At 39.4% G+C, this 21,983-nt stretch overlaps 1 protein-coding gene across 5 annotated transcripts in view; it reads right to left on the bottom strand.

Annotated features, from left to right (window-relative positions):
• The window catches only part of pde4ba (phosphodiesterase 4B, cAMP-specific a), a 205,618-nt gene that overhangs the window by 74,815 nt on the left and 108,820 nt on the right, over nt 1–21,983 (bottom strand). Inside the window, exon 1 of one of the 5 annotated variants that reach the window (XM_074634891.1) lies at nt 14,433–15,186. The exons of the other annotated variants lie outside the window; for them this stretch is intronic. Within the exon in view, the coding sequence (XP_074490992.1) occupies nt 14,433–14,533 (101 nt within the window). The 5' untranslated portion in view covers nt 14,534–15,186. Of the gene's footprint in view, nt 1–14,432; nt 15,187–21,983 lie in introns of those variants that run through there. 5 annotated transcript variants of the gene reach the window in all.

Here is a 21,983-nt window from a genome sequence, read left to right as displayed (position 1 = left end):
ATGCACAAATATACAATTCAAGTTCTTGCTCAGTCAATCAGCAGCATGCCGTCTGTTCAGAGACAGGATGAGAACAAGGAGTGCTGACAACAACACAAGACAGCCAGAGGCCAGATGGTTTATTGCTATTATGAGCTTGGAATAAAGAAATAAACAGTCAAATTAAAATTGGAAGGATCAAAGTGTCACTGCATTTCACAGGTTGACATGCCTTCCAAAGAACTACTTGGGACTCTAACTCCTTGGGAATGGGCATTTTCCAGCTAATCATGATCATTATGGTTTGGCATAGGCTAAGTAAATTTTGTTTTTGGTGTTATTTTTCCCTAAATCAACCAGGAAGCGCTTCCTCTGACCCCAAAATGATTTGCTAGGATGACAACATTCCTTTCCCATGATCCAGCTGCATCTGTCTCAGCAGACTGACTGAGTGATAGACTTGCCCAAAGGATGATAGACATATAAGTAGAGGCGTTCTCTCAATGTTTATTTTATTGGATCCACATTAACTTCTGCAGTAGCTACATTGGTTCAATCCTCCAAAACTTTCAATTCACAATGGACAAAGCTGGCACGGTTGGGAGCCTGGATAATTATAGGCCAATTGCACTAGCCAGTGTGGTATCTAAAGTCTTTGAGAGGATTTTATTAGATTGTTTATGTAAATATCTTGGTTAGGCTTGTTGCGGTAGTCGGTGTTACTGGTGTTACACGGTAGTCGGGCACACACCAATTACATTACGTACCCACCGCCCCCACCGTCGTTTTGCTTTTATTTTACAGAAATGTAGTTAATTTTGGTGTATCAGCGCCGTGTTATCAATACAAAGTCGAACAACAGACACTACAATCTGACAATGAATGCATCTACTCCATACGGAGTCTCAGCTTAGAGTAGCAGGATTCATATTTCACAAACATGGGACGAGAGATAGTCGACAGACAAGACGATGCAAAGCGAAAAGCAAACGTGCCCATTTGGCAATATTTCAGATTTAAACCCAATGCTATAAGGGAACCATAACGTTAACGAGGCAATCGCTGTGCGGAGGACGGAGCGGTCACAGCCAGCCAGACACACAGCCACCCGACGGTAAAGATCAAAATAAGCTCTCTATATATATTGAACGTTATCTTTTCTTGTAAAATGTCCGGTGTAATCGGTAACACCGGTGTTGTCACAAGTTTATTAACCGGTGGGAAAATATCCTCACTGTCACATCCCTAATCTTGGTACCACAGACAATCAGTTTGGCTTCAAGGCTAAGCGTGGTACTGATTTGTATATCTATGCCTTGAAAGAAGTAGCCAAAAGCTATAGAAGACAAAACTCCTCTGTTGTAATCGGCTTTATTGATGCATCTAAGGCTTTTGATCGAGTAAATCACCAAAAAGTTCTTTCTGAAATTGAGTCAAAGGGGCATGCCTGACAGCATTATAAGAATCTTGGTATATTGGTATGCCAACCAGAATATGCAGGACAAAGGGTGCATTAGAGTCTCCGGTGTTGGTAATGGAGTACAACAGGGGGGTTACTTTCACCAGCCCTCTTTAATGTGTACATAAATGATTTATCTGACCCACTAAGAGGCTGTAAAACAGGCTGTATGATTGGTAACACCCTGATAAACCATTTTATGTATGCCGACGATCTGGCTATTATCTCTCCTAGCAGTGCTGGGTTTCAACAGCTGCTGAATAGTGTATATGCTCCGAGTATGGAGTCAGATATGATGTGCAATACATTGTGAAAAAGAGTGTTTCATGATCTGTAGATCAAAAGAAGATTTATATCTATCAGGACAAATGCTACTTTATGCGTTTGTAATAAAACAAAATATCTGGGGCACTTTATCACAGATCAAATGTCTGATGATGACGACATGTACAGGCAGTGCCGTATATTATATGCTCAAACTAACATGTTGGCAAGAAAGTTCAACATGTGTTCAGACCATGTAAAGATAAGTCTCTTAAGAGCCTATTGCACTCCACTCTATACTGTGGGCCAAGTTTAAAAAGGCAAGCATGCATAAGCTTCAGGTTTCCTACAACGACTGCATGCGGATATTACTTAAAAACCCAGGTGGTGTAGAGCAAGCGAGCTGTTCTGTAATGCAGGTATCAACACTTGCCAGGCTCTATTGAGAAACCTGATGTACAAATTTTTATGTCGGCTAAATGATTCTCAGAACGCCATTATCATGCTACTGTCAAATCTTTGTTTTAGTGTTACGTACGTTATGATATAAGTTACCAGTCATCCGTGTGGAAACATTGGTATAACTGTCTTTTATAAAAAGTGGCAGTCTCTATTTGAATGTATGTATTGTTGTTTGTGTTGTATGTGTTTTAATGGACTTTGAGTCTGTTAATAAAGATGAACTGAACTGATTAGGCTGCTGGACTGTAAGTCGGTTACTGGCTATGTTAGCTTTTTCAAAATTTGCATTTGAATTTGTTTATATATTTATCTTTTTTTTGTATTTTATATTTTCCACAGTAATCGTCATTCTTGCACTATTTTTACTTTTTAATCACCTTTTATTGGACTGTAAGTTACTGGCTATGTTAGCCAAATGCACAATCTGCATTTGTACTTTTTTGTGTTTTATATTAGCCATTGTAATTATTATTCTTGCATTGTTTTTACTATTTATTCTTAATCACCTTCCACTTGCAATACCTGCACTCTCAATGGCCTTACATTGGCATTTACCTAATGACAGCTCTGTGCAGTAGTTCTGGTGAATAGACTATCACTATCACTCACCTCGGGATAAATAAAGTACCTACCTACCCCTACCTACCTATCTATAAGGTACTCGGAAGTGTAACCATTAAGTTAAAGACTATACATAGAATTTAGAATTTGTTTCTGCATTGCATTGCACTGAAAATGAAAAGAAAAAGTTTTTTAAAAAACTATCTTGTACTTAAAGTTGACTCACAGGCTAAAATTGGTACATAATTGCTAGATAAATCAGTAAACAAATCCAACATCACTGATCACCAGAGACATAAACTATACTTTGGATCTGTAAATCTAAATTTGATAACACAAACATTAGGGGCTGTTTTGACATTCTTGTGCGTCAGTCCGTCCTGGGAGAGGGATCTCTCCTCAGTTGCTCTTCCTGAGGTTTTTTCCATTTTTTCCCTGTTAAAGGGTTTTCTGGTTAAGGTTTTCCTCATCTGTTGCGAGCCTCATAAAGGACAGAGGGTGTTGTATTGATTGTAAAGCCCCCTGAGGCAAATTTGTGATTGAGATATTGGGCTATATAAATGAAATTGACATGACTAACTTGACTTTTCCTGCATAAACTATCTTTTCTTATGAATAATCTTCATTTAAAAGTCGATGGAATTCAGGACGAGGCAGCAGCTACTGTGGTAAAGCAGCCAAGAGTACCAAAAGGGGAAGATAGCAAAGGTGAGTGGGAAGGTTTGTGTCAAATAACTCATGTTTTCTTTCTGGGAAATGACTCCACATCCTAGTTCTGAGACAATGGTGCTGTTTCAGGTCACTGGCTAGTACCTTCAGTTTCATTTACTGGTAGAGTGGGACAACTCAGTATCCTGTGTGTTGATTCATGTGAGAGTGTGTGTGTGGGGAGAGACTGATGTTACTGTTCTATTTTACACCCTGTGTGATTCAGTTTTGCTGAGATGGATTCTGGGGCATTGGGCATAATCTGATAAGAAATATGACAATCTTAGGGCTGCAACTAATGATTATTTTCACCTGCCCATTCATTCACCTGCGGACTGAGTTTTGTCTAGTAAAATGTCCAGTAGGATTTCATTCAGCCCAAGGTGATGTCTTCAAATATTGTTTTGTCTGACCAACAGTCTAAAAATTTAGTTTACTAAAGGGGTGTACCAAATAGTTAGAGGTTCATTCATAACGTTGACCTTCAAATTATTATTATTAATAACTTACAGAAACATTGCGTGCAATAGATTACATCTTCCACATTCTGTCTCTGCCACACACAGCGAGCGGCTCAGTCCTTGTCCCTGTAATCGTCTCAGTCCTCAGTCCAAAAGTCAAAACTAACTGAAAAAAGATCGATGTAATCATTTCCAGAACTCACACCACATTTTTATCTAACGAAATATTCTGCTTCAAAGCATATTTGTTGGCGTTTAGCCTTTCAAAAACAACATTCTCACTGCAGTCAAAAAACAGCTCGCCTCACACAAAGGAAGACACCTATATTAACGGGGCAGTCTAGCAGCAATCTAACAGCACCACAAATTACATTTATCTAACCACAATAACAAAAAATGATTATAGTCAAAGTCTTTACGAGCAGTAAAGTTTTGGGCTGGACAGCTTATCAATGAGCTGAAACTTGAAGTAAAGCTCCGTAAAGCCAAGGGGAGCTGCAGATTCAGGTGACAATTCACTGTAGGTTCACTGACCACGAGAGACCCCTTTCACATTGTCACATTGTTTTCACATTGTCATTTGCTGCGTTGTTATTTAAAAAAAAAAAAAAAGATTAAAGCTGCTTTAAAGACACCACAAAAGAAAAATGCAGAATATTACTGGACTGTAATATTGTATCGGCAATCTTTACAAAATTTAAGATGATTTTTATAAAAACATGACAAAAACTCTTTATTCCTCAACAAAGCAGTTTATCACTGAAGAACAAATCAGATCATGTCATCCATCCATTATCTGTAACTGCTTATCCTATTCAGGTTTAGGGGGGGGGTTTCTCCGGGTTCCTCTCACAGTCCAAAGACATGTTAGGTTAATTGTTGACTCTAAATTGCAAGTAGGTGTGAATGTGAGCGTGAATGGTTGTCTGTCTCTATGTGTCAGCCCTGTGATAGCCTGGCGACCTGTCCAGGATGTAACCCGCCTTCGTCCAATGTCAGCTGGGATCAGCTTCAACCCCCCCGTGACCCTGAATAGCATAAGCGGTTACAGATAATGGATGGATAGATGGATGGATGGATGTTGAATTATCCTGCATCATAAATAGGTCTACCTTTTTGAGTAAGTGAGTAAGTGAGTAAGACAAAATACAAAAAAAGGAGACTCCAACTCCACAGTTCGCTAAGAGGACACAGACATTTGTGCTCGTAAAGAGGAAGCTGCAGAGTGTCACGGACAGGGAGAGAGAGACCATTCTTATACTTTGAATTCATTTCTTCCTTCCTGTGTGTAATGATGAGGGGAAACCAGTCACTATTAGTCTGTTGGGTTTTGCAAACAGAAGCTCCATGGTAACACCTCCTGTTTGTCCTGGGGTTAGCCTTGGTTTAAATACTATTTCTTGAATGGGAATGTTGTTATTACATGAGCAATTTTACTAATGTTAACAATCTTGTGGCTTAAATATCATAGATAAAAAACATCTGTTCAACTACATTATTAGTGGAACTTCTTGTCATAATGTATTGGAGACAAACGGGGCTGAAGGAGAAAGGGAGAACGATACCCTGGACAAGCAGTGTATCCTAAAAAGACCTTTCTGTCTAACCAGCTGGTCCGGTGAGATGTGCCAGAGCTCTGAAATGCCCCCAGAAGGATGATGAGCTGATTGAGCGGTCCCATCAGAACGAGCAAAAATAGCAGCTGAAATTTAATGCTCCAAATGAACGCAGTAACATTTCCCTACATGAATCTGCAGAAGAAGCATCTAAAAATAGGTTAATAACCCGAGCTAGTCTAAACATGCACATGCTGAAGCAGACATTTCCCAACACATGAACTTACAAGACTCTACTAGAGCAAAGGGTACAACTTTAACAACCAAGGACATCAAAACATCTAAATGTTAAATGTCATGTATCTCACACACTGATCTACTCCCACATCTAGTCTAACACATCAGTGTGGTTACCTTTACCCAGAATGGGAAAGTTTAAAGCTGAGCAACTCCTGATTCATTTCAAATGATGCAAATATTGCGTCAATACAAAAACTCTATTGCCACATCATACAAATTGATTACATCAGTATGAAATAATCAACACAAGACATGTGCTTTTATTTCGTTTTTTTTTCATTACGGAAATCTGTACTACTTCCAATTGCACAACTTGCCTTAACTCTAGATGTTCATTGAAAAATAATTTTAAAAAATTAGAGCTGCAACGATTAATCGATTAGTTGTCAACTATTAAATTAATCGCCAACTATTTTGATTATCGATTTGATAATTATTACTTTATGGTCCAGTGTGTAGGATCTGGCGGTATCTAGCGGTGAAGTGAGGAGATTGCAACACTCATGTGCCAAGCGTGTTGGAGAGCTACGGTGGCCAATGCCAAAACGCGAATGACCCTCTCTAGAGCCATTTGGTGCAGGGCCAGTGCGTAGAGTGTGTGTGTGTGTGTACGTGGCAAGTGAGTGGTGAAGCAAGAGAGAGAGAGAGCGGCGGCAACGGGAGCGAGTAACGTTATCGAAAAGTTAACAGAGTTTGGTTTAGGCTACTGATGAAACATGTCGGTGCAACATGACCGACTCCGTGAAGAGGACCCGCTCTCTATGTAGATATGAAGGGCTCATTCTAAGGTAACCAAAACACAACGATTGAAGGTGATTATACACTAATGAAAACATACTTTTTAATATTATAATCCGTTCCTTCCAATAGATCCCCCTAAATGTTACACACTGGTCCTTTAATTGGTAAACACTGATTGACTTTTTCTTTTTTTTTTTTTACCATTTCATGACATTTTATAGACCAAACAACTAATCCATTAATCAAGAAAATAATCAACAGATTAAACAATGATGAAAATAATCGTTAGTTGCTGCCCTGTAAAAACATGTATAGAATATATGGATATGATCCCTAAATGCTAATTTATGAATGATGCAGGAGGTTGATGGGAGTCCTGTCATAGATACCTACTGTAGGTTTTGATGTAAAGTTCAGCACTGATAGCACCACCAAAACACTAGCCAGATGTTATGTGCATGATCAGAGGCCTGTACTACGAAGCGTGTTCAACATACCCAGGGTATCTTCTCGTTATCTGGCTTAACTAACCCCAACAACCGCGATCCTGCTAAGTGATCCTACAACAGTGATTATCAACTCGGTAAATCAACCCAGGGTTTCTCCATCTGGCTATGAGCGCGTTCACATAAAAGGGACGGCGTTTACAGCGTATGACTATACACAAACATGGACAAGTCTACTGTCAGCAGAGCGGCACATTTTGCAAACCAAGAGAAGACTATAATATTACACAAATGCAAAGAAGTTGAACACATAATTTAGACTAATAGTAACACATTTGAAGCTGCCAAATGCAGGAAGGACAGCTGGCAAAAGAAAAAAAATGTGTGAGTGAATGTGTAAATTAACAGATTTAGCAATTTAACGGAATACTCAAAAGTCAGATATAGTCGTCTAGATGGGGCAGTGATATTATAAATAACTTTCAGAAGTGTAATGGATGAATAGACCACACTTCATTAAGGACTTTGACAAAGTTGTGGTGTGTATGACTATTTCAGCCTTCTTTCAGCTACGTCCCCATCTCCAACGGTGTGAAACGGACTTGAGAGCCAGTAAAATAATGAATATAAAAACATAATTCAGAGCAGTAAGCACCCACAGCATACAGCCAGCTGTTCTTCCTGCATTCCTGTCAGTTTAAACTGTGTTGTTTTAGCCTGGATTATGACTTTGACTTCTTCATATTTGTGTGATATTATCATACAATCCCTGCAACGAGCTGTGATTGGTCAGTAGGCAGGGCTTTTATACAAGCTGATCTCTTATCTGGAACATAACCTGCTCCGGAGCAGGTTAGCTGTTCATCATAAGTTACCATGGTGATCTACCCAGATTAGAAGTGATCCACCTTCTTAGGACGGAAAACCCTAAAGGGTTAACCATGAAGTTACCTCGCTAACCGCAAATCCTGCTTCGTAGTACAGGCCTCAGGTCTTATCCTCCTCTAATTACCATATTCCAGTCACTATGTTTACATTCATTCATTCACAGTGAGCACAAAGATTGCAGTGAAGATGCCTTTGTGGTATTGAAAAGCTGCAGATTACTTCCTTGACGTTGTCTTCAATATTGACAATCTCTACCGTCATCAGAGAATTGTAGGGGAAAACACAAGAAGCCCAAGCTCACCAATCACAGCTCTTGCGGCTCCCGTGTGGTATCTCTGTAGCTCTGATGTGTAATTACATTTTTCAACTCTAACAACACTCCAGCCTATGTTGCATTGTTTCCCACTTCCCCAAATTGACAAGACTTATTGTTAAATTTTGACGACTGTGACAATCTTGATGAAGCTTGTATTCTTACATGACAAGTCTATTCTCCTGCCCTGCAAACCACACTAATGAAAACATGAACCACCAGAATTATGGTCCTACCCTTTAATTTATAAAAACAGGCATTACATCAAGTTAAAACCACGCTGAGAATCAAATATGTCCTCGGGCCTAGATGCAGCACTTATTAATAGAAATCAGGCCACTAACGTAATCAGGATTTGAGCCAAGTCATTATACATGCACATTTAGGTACAAAGTCATCTAGCAGATGCTCTCATTTAGAAATAATTTAAATACAAAGCCGCATGTCCTACGATTTCAGGAAACACAAAGTAGAACTGGCCGAAATATGAGATGACGACTGTGATGATGATGGTGGTGGTGACGGCTCAGTGTTTGTGTGTGAAGTGAGAGATCACGTAGAGGGTGACCGAAAAAAGAGTTGAACTGAAATGTACTTTAAGCTGAGAGGAAGACAAAGAGCATATGAGTGAAAACTGGAAAAAGTCATGGAAACTTAGCAGGACGGTGCTTTTTAAAAAAAACATTCCTGAACTGGCAAATTGCAGTGTGGCATCTCTTTTCCACGTCATTCCCTCTCTCGGTACAGAGTCAGGCTACTCGCGGTCACAGTCCCCGACGTCTCTCTGTTGCTTTCATTGAACTCTGTGTGCTGCTGGAACTACAAATCCATTAAAGTTATAACTTTCTATTCAGTAAAGCTAATTATTTTAGGAAGATGGATTTCGCTGAGATCCTGAGAGATAACCAGTGGTGGAAAGTAACTAAAGTACATTTACTCATGTGCTGTAGTTAAAGTCCTCATGAAATCAAAAAACTCTCGGTTTTAATCCTGTGCCCCTGTGTTAAATGTACATATATATGTATCTCTTGTTATATGCCAAATATATGTAAAAAAAAAAAAAAAGAAGAAGTATTTTTACACCAAAATCAGATCTTTTCTCTTCCTGTTAACAGTTCTGTTAACGGCTCTTTGTCATTGCAGCGCGGCAGTACGTGCAGTGAACGTCCACCAGAAGACGACTTGAGACGACCAGCGGACTTTTGCTAGTGGGTGAGCGGGAGGCTTCGGACGTCGTTCATCTGCGTCATGTACTTCCTGCACTGCAGCACCACAGAGCTGACTGAAAATCGGCACAGTTTCCCTTTCCCCTCTTCCCTCGTCCTCCTCCTGATCTAACAACAGGTGAGGGAGGTGTGTGTGTGGAGCCTCAACTAGCTACTACAAACACTCCTTACCCATTAATGCATTATCACTGTGATGACGGGCTATTTTTTACTGATCAAATCATTTTGCTTTTGATATTTTAAATACATTTTGCTGCTAATACTTCGATACTTTGTTTCATTGAAAAACTTCTACTTATTATAGAGTGTTTTTACATTAATGGTACTTTTACTTCAATCAAGGATCTGAATACTTCTTCCATCACTGTAGATCACATTATCTTAACCCATACCATCCGGCCCTCAACCATCATTATCATCATCATCATCATCATCACCAGCCCCAGAGTCACAATCTTCTTGATCTTTGTGATCCTCCCAGCCATCGCTACTATCACTTGTTATCTTCCTTGTCATTATCTTAATTGTAATAATCACGATCAAACCCACTTCACAGCACGGTGGCTCATTTCAACTTCGCTTCAACCAGGGGATCACTCAGAAATCAAAAGCCCCCGACCACATAAACCACAGCAGAGTTTGACGAGTCCTCGCCACATTTTTCTGTGTATCCATCTCCATAACAACATATCACACTGTAAGTAAAGTGCACAGCAAATGAAATACTGCTGAACCACAAACTCTACAACACAGCGCTGTACCCCGCCCATGGGCAAGCAAGCACAGAACACTGTTATTCAAAGCCCCACGCTGGAAAGGAAAATGGGTCACCGAAGTGAAAAAAAATAATTTTTTACAGCTATTCAACATGTAACGAAGTAGAAAACTAAGGTGAAGAGCCGCCTCAGGGTCAGTTCTGTTTAATTGAACAGATATGGATAATATTTTGAGGCAGTTTAGGGTTATTTTGCCAACAGCCGTGACTCAAAAAAACTCTATTCAAGCCACATTGTTTGCGTTGTGACCAATTATAATCATGTAAGGAAACACTGATCCTCTCCGTTGCCTTAAAAGACTCCTTATTGTAGTGTACTACTCAGAAAGCAGCATGAAGAGCTGTGAGTGACGTCTGATTTTCACCCAGGAAAACCCTCTGTGCAGATAAAAGGGGTTGTTGTTATTGTGCCATAGGAATCCAGGTCACTGTCAAAATATTTGGTTAAGCCCATCTCCGGTCCTAGCTGGATATGTGGCTCCCTGGCACATATAGCTATAATTCATGCACACCCACATACCATGAAAGGGCAGCTATGTGTGTGTGTAAATATCTTGTATGCAATGTCCAAACAAAAGCACATGCATCTAACAATGCACACAGAGGAGCGGTAATTGAGTTAATTACCTCCTGGTGCTCACGTGGGCATTGTTTACCTGTCTAATGATTCAAACATGCAGCACAGTAAAGTACACCATCTGTGTACTTCTGCTTTTTTCAGTACAGTACAGTACTTTCCACAGGAAACCCTCAGTCACAGTGGTGGAGGCCACCCAACCAGAGGTGGAAGTCTCCAAGGCTCAATGTCTCCACACTTCTTTTATTATATTTTAAAAGATGAAAGGAATAAAACATTTAGCATATCTTTTATGCATGTTGAGTTAAGTATTAGTAGTACAGATCACGTGACACCAATTTCTCGAAATGTCCCCGTAAACTTTATGTTGTTGGGTATTTTAATAAACTGCTGTAGTGTCTCTATTTCATTGTGATAATGTCCCCTAAACCTCGCAACAGTCCAAGCCAGCAGCCAGAATACCCACAGTCCTCCTGGGGTGAGACCCAGTCTAGTTTTTCACACTGCTCTTCCTTGAGTCAAACATAAAAAAAGAGTCTGCTCTCAACATCAGCATTGGTTATTTAAAGCTTGTTTTGCTGCTTATTTTCATTCTCAACTAAGGTTTTGTGAGTTTTATCAAAACAAATTATTAATTTAGAAATGTCACTAAACAAATGTATAACAAATACTATTTTACCTCTATTACCTTGGAAGGGATTCCGCTGTGTCACAATGTTTATAGATGTACTGAGTGTCTTATTACAACTGGTCAAATATGAAAATGAACTGTCAGACTAAAGCTGGGCATACACTGTACAATCTTAGCCCATTTCTGGCCGGAATTTTGAGTCGGACCAAATTTCAACTTTGTCGGGCGGTGTTTGCCGTGCAGTGTACATGGAGGACCGCGGACCGATTAACTGCTCCCGACCGGCCAACGGACAATCAGATGAATTGCTGACATGTTAGAAATTTTGGTCAGCCGTCCACAGGCTCTCGCACAATTGAAGCAGAGCCACGAGCCGATTACTCAACGTCAGTTCCTGTTTTTATACTTTTTTACACTAATCAGAGCTTAGCTATCAAGATAAAAATGTACAGTAGATACAGTACAACGTAGCTAACCTACCTCCAATTCTCTCTGCAAAATGGACAAGACATACTGTCCACGTCTTCCTAGCCACCTGCAAGTCTATATACGCCGGCGCTTTTTTTTGTTTTTAGACATTTCCGCAGACATCAATGGCACAGATGATCAAGTCAGCACATTTCTGCCTTGTTGGCATTGTGACCTCTGCTAACAAAACAAACTTTACCTGCCTCAGAGCTTTGAAACTTATCTTTATTGACAACTGTCAATAGAGAGAACGGCCCGCAGGAGCCAACAAGCTGTGTTTTTTTTTTCTCTTCTATTTTAACACGTACAGTGTGAGCACTCAGGTCTTGGCTGACAATCGGACCGTACAGTGTGAGCACATAAATCATGAGCTTTGGCTTTACATCGCAAACAATCTACTCGTCTAGTAGGTGTAGGAGTTACACAACATCATTTCTGAAATCGTACAGTGTTTGCCCAGCTTAAGAAGGTGAGATAAGACAAACAACACACCAAGAGTAAAACAAACAGCTGGAGGTTGATTCTCAGCCTGGAGCATAAATGTCCTTAATGAGGTCAGGAGTTAGTTTACAATAAAGGGTTTAAAAGGCCAGTGTGTAGGATTTAGTGGCATCTAGTGGTGTGGTTGCACTCTTCACTTTCCAAGACTGCCGTAACGTGAAAACCGTGGGAACGCTGTTCGCCTCACTCAGAGGCCGTCCTCACCATAATAACACTACTTTAGGAGCAACGGAAGTCAAACGAGGGCTGGTGGTACCACGGCTTTGACTCTTGCAGCTCACATTACTGCAGTTTCACAAGCATGTTGGAGAACTACAATGGCCTTCAGGTAACATAAGAACGTGAAAGTCTCTCTCTAGAGTCAGTGTTTGTCCGTTCTGGGCTACTGTACAAACATGGCTGAGCACCATGGCGGACTCAGTGAAGAGGACCCGCTCCCTATGTAGATATGAAGGACTCATTCTAAGCTAACAAAACACAAAGATTCTTAGTTTCAGGTGATTATACACTAATGAAAACATAGTTATGATATATTATTCCCTTTCTGCTAATAGAGCCCCCGAAATGTTACACATTGGCCCTTTAAATCAAGGCACTAAACTCTATGAATTCGGGGTTATTTATGTCGGAAAAATATATTACACATTTTTTTAAAACATTGCATTTTTGCTTTCAAAGAAAATAAGTGATTGCCCTGTAGAAAAGTATATATTATTATTAATATTATTAAGTGGGTTTTATTTTCCATCTTATGTTCTGCATTCTGTGTATTCTATGTCCTTTATTTTATTTTCATCTTAATTTATCTAATGTATTTCTCAATGCTTTTAGTGTTTTATGTTTTATGTAAAGCACTTTGAATTGCCTTGTTGCTGAAATGTGCTATGTAAATTAACTTGTAATGCCTATAATGGGATATTCCATATACATTTTAGAAAGCAATATTGATAATTTATCAAAGTTAACTCCTATGCAGTAGTTTTTCCTAGAGTTTCATATACTGTATAATTCCTCCTACTTTCCTGATTCTTTTAGTTTAATCGTGAACCTTTTAATAAAACTAGTGCGTGGCATCCAGACCAGGCTCTTTACATCGTTAGTTTAAATCTAATAAATCTGTGTCTTGTCTACCAAAACTGTCCCACTTTTCCAACTTATTCCCTTCTTTGATATCTACCCTCCAATGATGGTGCTGTATGCTGCTTTAAGGACGATAACACCAAAAATATATTTAAAGAAGCACTGTGGTACTGTGGAAATGCAAAAAGAATAAACACCAAGTTGTGTAGCAGAAATGTTCTTTCGTCTTTCTTAGCTTGTTAATCATCTTACATCCCCGACCCCCAGGTTGGGAACCACTGATTTCGGTAAATGTTTTGGCTCTGGTAGGCATTCCTAGTCATTACTATGTGGAAAGAGTTAGACACCGGTGTTCAAAACATAAACTAATGTGGTCAGACAAGAAATCCTGCTGGGCAACAAAGTCAAATTTACCAGGGCTGCTAAAAGCAGAAACGATTGGAGATCCTTCAATGTCAATGTCAAGATATTTCCTCCGGCTCGTCTGGTTGTGTCTCACGGGTCCAGACTGTGTCACACTGTGGCTAAAAAAAGACACGATAATAAACAAATCCATCTGGACACTTCCAGACTTATTTGTATGGCAAACTGCTTGACTCTCTTAACCGCAATAACCCAGCATGCAACAAATTCAAAACATCACTCTGCTAACAGTGTTGCACCTCAGACTCTCTCAACCAAACATGTGCCAGTACATACAACCACAGTCCAGCTGGGGATTACTATAATGATGGGAAACACATGAGAGGACTGCTTGATGTATGGGAAATAGGAAGTTAGACAACACACATACTGTATATACTGGATACACACACACAGCAAGGGGAGGAGTTCAGGGACTGAGAAAAAAATACTTAAACTACTCAGTGAAGACGAGTTTCTTGAAATAAAAGCAAGAAAATGTTCAGCAATTGAAGTCAGAGGTGAGCAAGAAGCTGAAAATAAAATGACAACCTCAAAACTGACACCAGATAAAACACTGCAAGGACAGAATCAAGTGTGTGTGCGGTTGTGTGGGTTATCCGTGCGTCCTAACCTGCGAGGTGCGGCGTGGTTGGTGGCATGGAGTCTCCTGATGACTTCCTCACTGAAGTCAAAATGAACCCTTGGTCTGACACTGGGTGAACGCCGGTACATCGCCCCAACACACACATATACTCATGCACACACTACCCGGCGCATACCATCACGTATGTGACCACAAACACACAAACTAGATTGACTAGAACACACCCAGAGCGTTAACAACACAAGAGCAGCATTTCACACGCAGACAAAGCATACAGTATAAACGTCACACACCACAGTATCATACACACACTTGACAGACAAATCAGCACCTTTGGTGATAACCACACAGTGGCATGCATACACACATCTCATACAAACACTCACTGAGATCACACACTTTATCACACAACTTCAAATGTCAAATTAATCTACCGGTTACTGCAAAACGAGCTCCATCACACACACATTCACCACACATAAATAGCAATACAGTGCATTCCTTATTGGCTATACAGTCATACATTTACATGACTTTACAGCCTCTGTTTAAAAAGTTACTCAGCAGGTTATCAATCAGCCACGGCACAAATAAAAGCAGCAAACAGGTATCCAAACACCTTCTCCACACGTCACACACAGCAGCAACATAAAGCAACGGTCCATACGTCACATCACGGAGCTCTTTAAGCCCTTGTTCACACTGACACTCTCCACTCTCTCTGTGGTCTCTTTGCGGACTACTCTCTTCGTCACAGGCTATACTTCCTCCCCATGGTGTGTGTGTGTGTGTGTAGCATGTGTGTGTATGGAGCTCTGTTCCCTTTAGCGCGGCCCAGCAGAGTGAAGAGGAACATACAAGTTCTGGAGTGGAGTCGCTGGACTGGAGTCATACATTCAGCCATCACTCACAGCCTCATTAGCTTCATTAACACTGTATGTATGGAAAACATACAGAAGCACACTGGCTGCACAGCCACAGCTATAAACAAACTACACTGTAAATGTATAACTGCTGTATTGTATAAAATATGATGGTATAAAACAGTAAATTTTCCCATGAAATGGCTCAACAGGATTTGGACTATTTACCTAAGATCTACTTTGAATTCCTAGTATTATATAGTAAATATTTCCCGCAGTGATTAATGAATTTTGTTTGCAGAGAATGAAGGTCTGAAGATTTGATTGTTATTGTGCAATTTGAAAATGTATAAACAGCTTATTAGAGCTGCAGCGATTAATCGGTTAATTGTCAGCTATTGAATTAATCGGAAACTATTTAGATAATCAATTAATCGGTTTGAGTAATATTTACGAATTTAATAAATGGTTGATTACACATTATAATGTAATTGAGGAAGCTGGCGTGAACACAGACAACCGTGACAAATAACATACAGTAAAGATGTCCCTGTAGCTGCTTAGAACTACATTGTAGTGTGTTATAAACCATGTTTTGCAAAGTGTTCATTCATCAAATTAAAATTTAAAATACAAAAATAAGTGTTTGCTGTTTGTGCTGGATCAGAAACCCACTTATTGAACAAAATGGTGTTTTGATTCAGTGTTATTCAGGTCTACCTTAACTGTCAGTGTGTGTCTGTGTGTGGAGAGAGGTGGCATCTGGTGCTCTGGCAGGAGGCCACAGTGCCTGATGACACTGCACAGTACAATACAGAACAGTACACTGACATTCACGCCCTTATGATAACTATGATGACAGATTTGTGATAAATAGCAGCACATACAGAACAATAAATGAGCTACAAAGATATAACAAAAAAGGAAAAAATACAGTAATTAGAAATACATTGAATTTGAAGGTATGTCTTTCTATGTGTGGCAATATGCAAGACAAGTCAGGTTGAATTACCAACTATGGTGTCCAGCTTTTGACTGTAAAACATGTTCACAATAGAAAGCTTTCGCAAAATATTATAAAGATATTTTAGTGGGTTAAAACCTAAATGACATAGACAACAAATACTCTGTTTATAGCTATAGGATGTAAACAAGGCACCTATTAATAATACTTGCAATAACTACATGTTTTCTTTGATACAAAAAATCATTACGTCTTATTAATATACTTCTCTTAGCAGGATCTTGGTTACCAGTTACCAATTTCAACATGCTGTTCCAGTGCTGCATTCATGTTGTTTGAGTAAAGTTAACTGACAAAATCTGCTTTTGGACAGTGAGGGGCAACATGTTAAACCCAACAAAGTAAAGTAACTAGGTGGGTTAACTCAAGAACTTTAGCACAATTTTGATGCACTTGTACTTTGATTGAGTATTTCCAATTAATGACACTTTTTACTTCCACTCCATTACATTTCCGAGGGAAATATTGTACTATTAACTCTTTTTATTTATTTATCCGACAGTCATAATTACTTTTCAAATTAAGATTTAACATTAAAAAGCTCATAAAATATAACACATTGTTAAAAGATTAACCAGTGGTTCCCAATTGTTTTGAAAGAACTGCTGACACAACCCGTATTTCTCATAACTTCCTCAAACAGTAGTGATGAAAACCGTCCAGACTTTCAACTGAGGACTTCCTATTAATCATCGTTATGACTTGAATGCTTCCTTGTCATTTATTTGGAAACGATTCAGACAGATGACAGTAAACACACGCACTTAACACAACATTTAAAGGGAGGAGTAGGGTCACAGAGGCCAAAACTCTCTCACTAGTACGTTCCTACACGACAGCTCGCCCTACTGCTTCACAATACACACAGAGATTAGACATGGGAGAGGCGGAAGACGTGGTAGCCACAGGGCTGTCTGTATCCTGTGTGACAATGGCAACGACATTCCTCCTTAATGTACTCACAAGGGTTAACCACCGAAGAAGACGATACAGAAACAGCTCCTTCTCGCACTATAATTAAGGATGCACCGATCCAACATTTTCAGTGCCAATACCAATAGCGAAGCCTGGGCTTTGTGTATCAGCTGATACCGAGTACTGATCCGATACCGGTGTTTAATTAATAAGCTGCATGCCTCACTTTGTGGAAGTGACTGGGATCATTCATTTATGTGTAAGACAACATCAGGCCAGACTTAAACATTGCTTTCCTAACTTTGTTGATAAAAATGTAACAAATAAATAAATAGATTTAAATTCACTGAATAGTTATTTATTATTAAAATTATTTATCGTAAACCAGCAACTTGGTAAAAAATCTCCCAAATTAAGGAATTACAATCCAAGTGTAAACCTTTTAATGAAGCAACAAATTGGTCAAAAAAGGAATTTAAATTCCAGTATATAATGTATATAGTATATAAACAAAGAAATTGAATTGAATAGATCAGCTCCATTGTCACCGTTACCCAATCCAGCTATTTGAGTCAGTAAAGGCCTGATATCTGATAATGGTATCGGTGCATCTCTAGCTATAATGGTCATCGGCTATGGTACATCAGTGGGAACTGGTGCAGATTCTGAAAACACTGCCTTACAATTGATCATGACTGGAAATGTAAGTGCTTAGGGAGACAAAGACAGTGGTGCTGAGAATCGTGTTCAGCAAATCTGCATCATTATAGTAAAAATATACCGACAGGGATTATTTGTTGTTTTAAGATAACCATCCAAATTAGACTGAAATGTTGTTATTTGAAGATAAAGCCTTCCCTATTTAATTTAATTCTGTGGTGTTACATAATTCAGTGGCATCACACAGTCAAATCATGCTGAAAATATAGAGACCTCTGATTTAATCTGTAAAACTTATAACAGATTTTACAATTAAATCTAACTGAAACTGTTTTCCAAAGTTTCTAATACAAAGAGACAGTTAAATAAATAGTGAACAACACTACGGTATAAACTAACAAAAAGATTGATGGTGTTTATAAAGTGTGGTTGGTGCTGCTGTGTTTCATTGAAATTAACCAGATGTAAAATAAACTTTTTTCCAAGACACAGTGGCATTATAATAAACAAAACATTGGCAACCACTAGTGCCACTGCATGTATCACCTGTTCTAATTATAGTACATGAGGAAGTATGTGTTACTGTAAAAATCTGTTGATGAAACCAAACCACTGCCACCCAGTGAAACTATTCACTCTTGGGCAGGGCATCATACTGTGGTCTAACACCACGTCATTCTGTATTGTGGCCTTGTTTATACAGTCTTTGGATAAAACCAAAGACTGTATAAACTCTTATGTTTAAGTAAAATGAGGCAGGACCCATCTATGAACATCAGAGGGCATCATTTCATTCCACAGAAAAAAACAACTAGTTTTTCAGGCCTGCAGCCACAAGATGGCAGTGTGTGACTGTATTATATAGACTCCAGTTAAAGCGTTAAACTCACATTTACAGGATGTGGCATGCGAGATGTGCCACCAGATGAGCCATGCCCTATGGAAATCACTCAGATCTGACATTACACAGGATTTGAACATGGTTCCTTCAAATGTTGTTTCATGTTGGATCAAAATTAGATAATGTTTGTAAAGCAGCCTGTAACCCTGACATCTTATACCTGAATTTGTGAATTAGTATGCTCTGAATACGCTAGGGCAGTGGTTCCCAAACCTTTTCACGTCAAGGACACCTAAACTGACACAAATTGGACAACACGCCAATTTGATAAGGGTTTGTCCCAGGGTACCCCAACTAACAGGATTTTTACTTTCAGATGTTTTATTAAAGAAAATGTATGAAACCCATGATAACTAACCCAAAATACTAATTCATAGTACATTCTGTCATTGTGTTACTTATCGATGGAATTATAGTGAAAATAATTTCTTCCCCTTTTTAGTGGGGCCTCCCTGGAACCACCTCAAGGTCCCCTGGGGATCCCCGGACCCCACTTTGAAAACCACTGTGCTAGGGAACTCAATACATTTGTGTTAACCTCTAATTACACAACAGGAATCTTCACTTTACTAAAAGCTTGTTTTTTAACTTGTATTTATTGACGAATGTTGATGCAATTAGCTCTTTTAATTCAACTGGAACATTGGTTTTGATTCATGTCAGGCGTTTTAAATCATTTATCTTATTGTAAAACATTATTTTGGGAGATAATGTATGCCTGTAATTTGAGTGCAAACGCTAACAAAAAGTAGCTTGTGCATGCGGAACAACACTTAACATTTTTTGATCTGCAGCTCTAACAGGGTTTCACATATCAGCAGAGAACCATAATTAAACATCGATCAGACATCCATTTGACGGCTTAAGAGTAGCCTGTCAAATTGTCGCTGGCAGACAGCTCGTCTGGCTTGTCCTTGTGATTTAAATCGATATCACACTGCAGATGAGAAAACTGAAAAAAAGACAAACTTTAGCAAAATGTCTTTTGTCTCGGTGTACCAGAAAGAAAAGACTGCAAATGGAATCTCAGTTGTATTTGACAGAGGCTAACAGGCACAACATCACCTTTGACATGAAAGCTGCCACTCTCATACAAACACAAACACAATCACATTAAATCAGGATCAAACAACAGGCATGATCCCTGAAAGCTATTTAAATATAAATTCTAAAAATTGCGAAAGGGAGCAAGAGGGGCAGACTGATAGAAAGACAAAGTTACGAGACAGAGGCTGATAAAAGGAAGCTAGACGGTGTGAAAGATATGAAGTGATTTTAAAGACTGGGGAACAAACACATTCATGTAAGAATCTAAAATCTCATCCTCTCTGATTCTGAATCAATTCACATATTCCCAAAACCCAAATGTTATAATCTCTTCGCTTAGTATGCTATTTCAATAAAAAAAAAAGACAAGAACTGTGAACTACAAGTGCAGTGCAGTAAAGCTTCCGGCTAAGATGCCATGAAAGATTATTCTAACCAGCCTGATCTTCAATGTGACTAATTATTCTCTTGTGATGCTGATCTGTATCAGCAAAGATCAGATAGATATATGTTCTATACAGACATTCCAGCTTTGGCCCACATTTCAGTCCAGCCACTACATCCTGGCCCTATCCACTGATACAGCACATTCATGAGAAATCTATACAAAATCGACTAACACAAGATGAATATATAACCCTTGGACAATGAGTGTGTATCGATACTGAATTGTGCTACTATCCCTCAACCCGTAGCACACCAAAGCGTGTGATAGACCCGCCTGTCCACCAGAGAATAGCGTGTCAGTGTCACGTTTTGCCTCGCCGAGGCGTGATTATTACACGTCTGTATGAAGGTGCAGGACCAGCAGGGGGCCACAAAGCCACTCACTCACGCCCGGCACAGACCGGGCATGTTAGCAGTGCTGGCGGCTGTCTCGCTGAACTGCTGCGTGTCTCATTTGAAAATAATAGTAATAGTCCACAATTAAAACCCGGTACTTTATTCATTCATGAAGCCCTGCAAGTCACTGCATGTTCTACAAAACTGTCTTGTAAATATTTCGGAATAAACGCCTCGTGTTGACCAATGAAGGAATTCTGTACACAGAGAAAACGTTTCAGGGCTTTTATTTTGAAACAGAAGCAGGAAGTGTTAAAATTAATCTTTATTTGTCGAGTCAACAAAACCACTTAGTTAGGTTTCAGAAAAACATCATAATTGGCCTTAAATTAAGTATGTAAACTATGTGAAATACGTAACATAAGTATAGAAAACAGTTCACCAACGTCACTTAATCTACAAAACAAAACTCCTGTTTGAAAGTCCTGTGTTTGTTGGACCCATCCACTTCCCCTCCCCCCGATCATAAGCAGTCTGGCTCACTTTTTATTCTACGTCTGAGCGTAGCATATTAACATGGATGCATTTACATTGCAGTCAGTACAGACTACATGGCGTACAAATGACACGCCAAAAGCAAGAACGGCGTTCTTATTGCATGTTGTTTCCACAGACACATATTGAAGGACAATGGATGAAAACAAACGTTTTTTTCCTTTTTGCATTTTGAAGAGACACGAAAACAGCAATGACATAACAGATTATCAAGCTTCTTTCCTGCTTCTGGAATGGCAGGATATCCCCCCATTTAAACATTTATTCATGTAACCTTCCACATAATAAGGAGTGCCCTCCACAGATGTGAGTGTGACTTTATGTGGAGTGACACTTGGTAGTCTAGTGGAGCAGAAGAGGATCCTGTTTAGGAAAACTCTCCAGTCTACATGTCACTTTCATAGTGTTGGTGACAGTGATAAATCAGCCCGGTGACAGAACGACCCTGATATGTATTAGCGCAGGTGTATTTTTGTTATCGCCAAGGTTAACCCTTCTACTGCTCCTTAGATACACGCTGCAGCCTGAATTTGTCTATGTTCATTGATGTTCACTTCCAACAACAAAGGTGAGGTGATTATTGGGTTGCCACGGAAACGGTGGGCATTACAAACACAGGTCTGACTTTAGCATGAGCATCACTCCAAACACATTCATCCAATCTTTACACTTGGCATATTAGGCTACTCATAGCTTCCAGTGACCTCCATTCAAACTGACAGAAGAGAAAAGAAAGGGAAGGTCAGAAAAGAGATAATAAGCCAGTATCCACCAGCTGCCACATTCAATTTTCAGATTTTCAGAGGGAGAATTTGAGATCAACGGGTGTC

This window comes from Sebastes fasciatus, chromosome 5 (genome assembly GCF_043250625.1).
Source record: "Sebastes fasciatus isolate fSebFas1 chromosome 5, fSebFas1.pri, whole genome shotgun sequence".
Taxonomy (NCBI): Eukaryota; Metazoa; Chordata; class Actinopteri; order Perciformes; family Sebastidae; genus Sebastes; species Sebastes fasciatus.
This window is presented reverse-complemented; position numbering and strand designations above follow the sequence as displayed.